This window comes from Rhopalosiphum padi, chromosome 2 (genome assembly GCF_020882245.1).
Source record: "Rhopalosiphum padi isolate XX-2018 chromosome 2, ASM2088224v1, whole genome shotgun sequence".
Lineage (NCBI taxonomy): Eukaryota > Metazoa > Arthropoda > Insecta > Hemiptera > Aphididae > Rhopalosiphum > Rhopalosiphum padi.
The window spans coordinates 87,574,210-87,577,503 of NC_083598.1; the positions used below are offsets into that span (position 1 = coordinate 87,574,210).

At 25.7% G+C, this 3,294-nt stretch overlaps 1 protein-coding gene across 1 annotated transcript; it reads left to right on the forward strand.

The window, feature by feature from the left end:
- The first annotated feature begins 221 nt into the window (after positions 1-221).
- On the forward strand, positions 222-2,854 carry LOC132919126 (uncharacterized). The gene is made up of 6 exons (XM_060980472.1): positions 222-972; positions 1,110-1,188; positions 1,341-1,440; positions 1,898-2,017; positions 2,079-2,240; positions 2,786-2,854. Exons 1-6 carry the CDS (start codon positions 222-224, stop codon positions 2,852-2,854), a joined length of 1,281 nt encoding a protein of 426 aa, XP_060836455.1.
- The last annotated feature ends 440 nt before the right edge of the window (positions 2,855-3,294 follow it).

A 3,294-nucleotide genomic window follows, 5' to 3' on the forward strand; every position in this document is an offset into this window, starting at 1 on the left:
TGTATATTTTTTAAGTTAAAAATAGAATTACATATTATATTAATACATACCTAATGCATGTTTTTTTGAAATTTTACTATGCCCCTAAAAAGATTCCAGTCGAGCCGGGGTACATCCAGCTCGCCCCGTGCGCACGCCTATGATTATTCTATAAGTAATGCATAAAGTAATAGTAACTATCGAATATTTAATTTTAATTTTTAGATCGAAATTTTAAGAACATGGCATTTGATAAAAGCGTATTTGAGTTCAACGAATTGTTCATACACTTTAAATTGTTTAAGCTATTTCATATTTTTCATTTATTTGATCCAAATTGCAAAAAACTTTGGAATTTCAATGTTTACCATCTAGCTTGGTACACCATATATTGCGTTATTGGTTGTACAATAACATTCGGATTGATGGGTTATTTTACTGAGATGGAAGATGAATTCAATATCGTAAATCACATACAGATAATATTTTGTAATTTAAGTTATTATTTATGTTTAGTTAAATCAATTACATTTTTTTACAAAGCAAATGACATTTGGAATTTACTCAATGTTACTCGTATACACTTTATGACGAGTACACAGTGTCAAAAACACTTTGAAATTCTTCATAAATATCGCAAAAAATTAATAAAAATTACAACTTACATTATTATTTTTGCAAGTACAATTGCCATCCAATGGTTCTTGTGTCCTCTACTGATGATGTTATTACATAAAGAACATGCAAACCAATCAAATCAACGGTTTGAGAATATTATCAACCTTCAGTTCCCCGTGACCATTAGTTACTATAATAATAATTTTGTTATATTTTATATTATCGAGTTATCTATTATGTTGTTTCTGTTATACATGTACTTATTGAGTGAAATATTCTTTATTTCTCTCTGCTTTGCTTTTATTGCTCAATATGAAGTGATCAAAATAACTTATGAAAATGTCAACAGTGAATTGAATTCCAAAAATAATAATGGTAAGTATAAATAGAAATAACAATTTTTTTATTTTTCACTGTAATTCCTTGAGCGAGTGGTTTGATTATTTAACTTTTTCACATAATGAATAAATAATGAAATTCGTAGACTTATGCACTAAATTGTATATTTTCAGAAAACAAAAATGATTATCACGTGAGCGATTGTTTTGATGATTTAGCATCAATTATGAAAGATCAACAAAAACTTTTTGAGTTAGTACCTATAATTTAAAGTTTTAGAATAATTCGTGAGACCTTAATTTTTTATTTTTAGTATTTCATTAAAACTCTGTTGAAAATGTTGAAATACTTGAAATTATTTAACGATGTTGTTTGTTAATTTAAATATTTATTTAATTTTTCAGGAAGTTAAAATTATTTCATTCTACGTATAAATTTATAATTGAATCATGTCTTGTATTATATTCGGGGCTTTTCATAATTTTTATATATGCATCAGCTGTGGTAATAACAATTTAATAAATTAAATGAAAATGTATAACTAGGGCTGGATCTATGATTATTTTATAGAAGTTGCAACGATTTGTAATTGTTCGCGCGAAAATTATTGTAAATACAGTCGAGTCTCGACAACTCGAAGTTGAAGGTAGATAAAAATTCGCTTCGTGATATCTAACTCAAATTTATATTAATTTATACATAATTTATATTTCTAGGGGAATAAAAAAAAAAATTCGAGTTGTTAAGTTTTTTGAGTTATCGCAATTCGACTGTAATTTAATTTATTACCAAACCAAAATAAATATTATCATGACCTGATAGAGGTAGGGACATTGTATTTATTATATTTTTATTTAAAGAGCTCCAGCAACTTCCTCTAGATCTACCCCTGTGTATATGTATATAAATAATTGTTAACAGTATTTATTTAACAGTTTTTTGTGTATTTAAATTTATATAGATTTTCACGTCGTCAGAATCAAAATCAATGTTATATCTAATCAAATTGATATCAGCATTTGGATTCGCTTTTATTATTTTACTTCTCCTATGTTATTTATTTGAACGCATTAATAACAATGTAATGTAATTGCTGTTTAAATCTAATTTAGTTGGTTTATCGATGCAATATTTTTTTACAGGTAGAATCCGTCCATTTCGGGATGTATAGTTGTAATTGGACTTCGATGAATTTAAGATCGAAACAAATGTTGTTGTTATCAATGCGATTGAATAATGCTAATGAATTATTGATGATGAAAATAACACCGAGAAAAATTATCAACCTACAATTTTTTAATAGCGTAATGTTAAAGTTTATTGTATATTTTATTTTCAAACTATAAAGCATTTTACAGTATTCTGTGTATAGAATGGTTATTACCGTATTAAGTGAGGCATGAACTAGATGAATGAAGACTTTCAGGGCTTTACCTAGAATTATTTTAATAAGGCGATCGAAGGAAAGGGTTGGGTTCAAGTAAATATCACAATGTCATATCTAAGATCATTGACGAGATATACCCGTTTTAGTGGCAATCCATTACGCGAGTAGGTGATGAGGTGCGTGAATACAGAATAATGACCGCTGTGAAATGGCATGTGTGGCACATTCGCAAAATTTGTAATAAGTTCGATTTGTTGCAACGAATTTTAAAAAGAGTTAAGGACGGGAAAGTTAGTATGTAGACAAATGAAGTCATTGTTAGTGTTCAAATGGCATGTACAATATTGTATCGTGTACAAATAACAGCACTTTGGAATAGGATAGTTGACCAATGAAGCACATAAATGTATGATATAATAACTCAAATTAGAATAAATCAAAAAATAATTTTTTTTATTCTAGGTGATGATCACATGCTATAACATTCTCTCAGCTATGTTGAATATAAGCTCTAAATATAAAATAAAATAAAGATATATTAATAAAATTTAAACTGTATTTTTTAATTATTAATAAAAATGGATTATTATAATTAGTATGATTGATATATATCTTGCATTTTAATCGTAATTTTATTTCACTTTTAAAGTTATATAAAATTAAATATATGCAATGAGTTAATTTATGATCTAAAATAATGTAATTTGTATTGATGTAGTTGAATAATGTTAATAAATTAATGGTTAAAACAACATCGGAAAAATTACCAATCTACAATTAATTAATAGTATATCAATATTAATATTAATATATAAAATATCTATGATATCTATGATTTTTTGGATTTTAAGTATTTAATTATATTAGTATTTAGTTATCACCAAAATAATTATTTAAAATGTTCTATTTTATATTCTATAACTTTACATGTACCTATATGTCACTTTGAAATTTGTATTATTATTAATAAT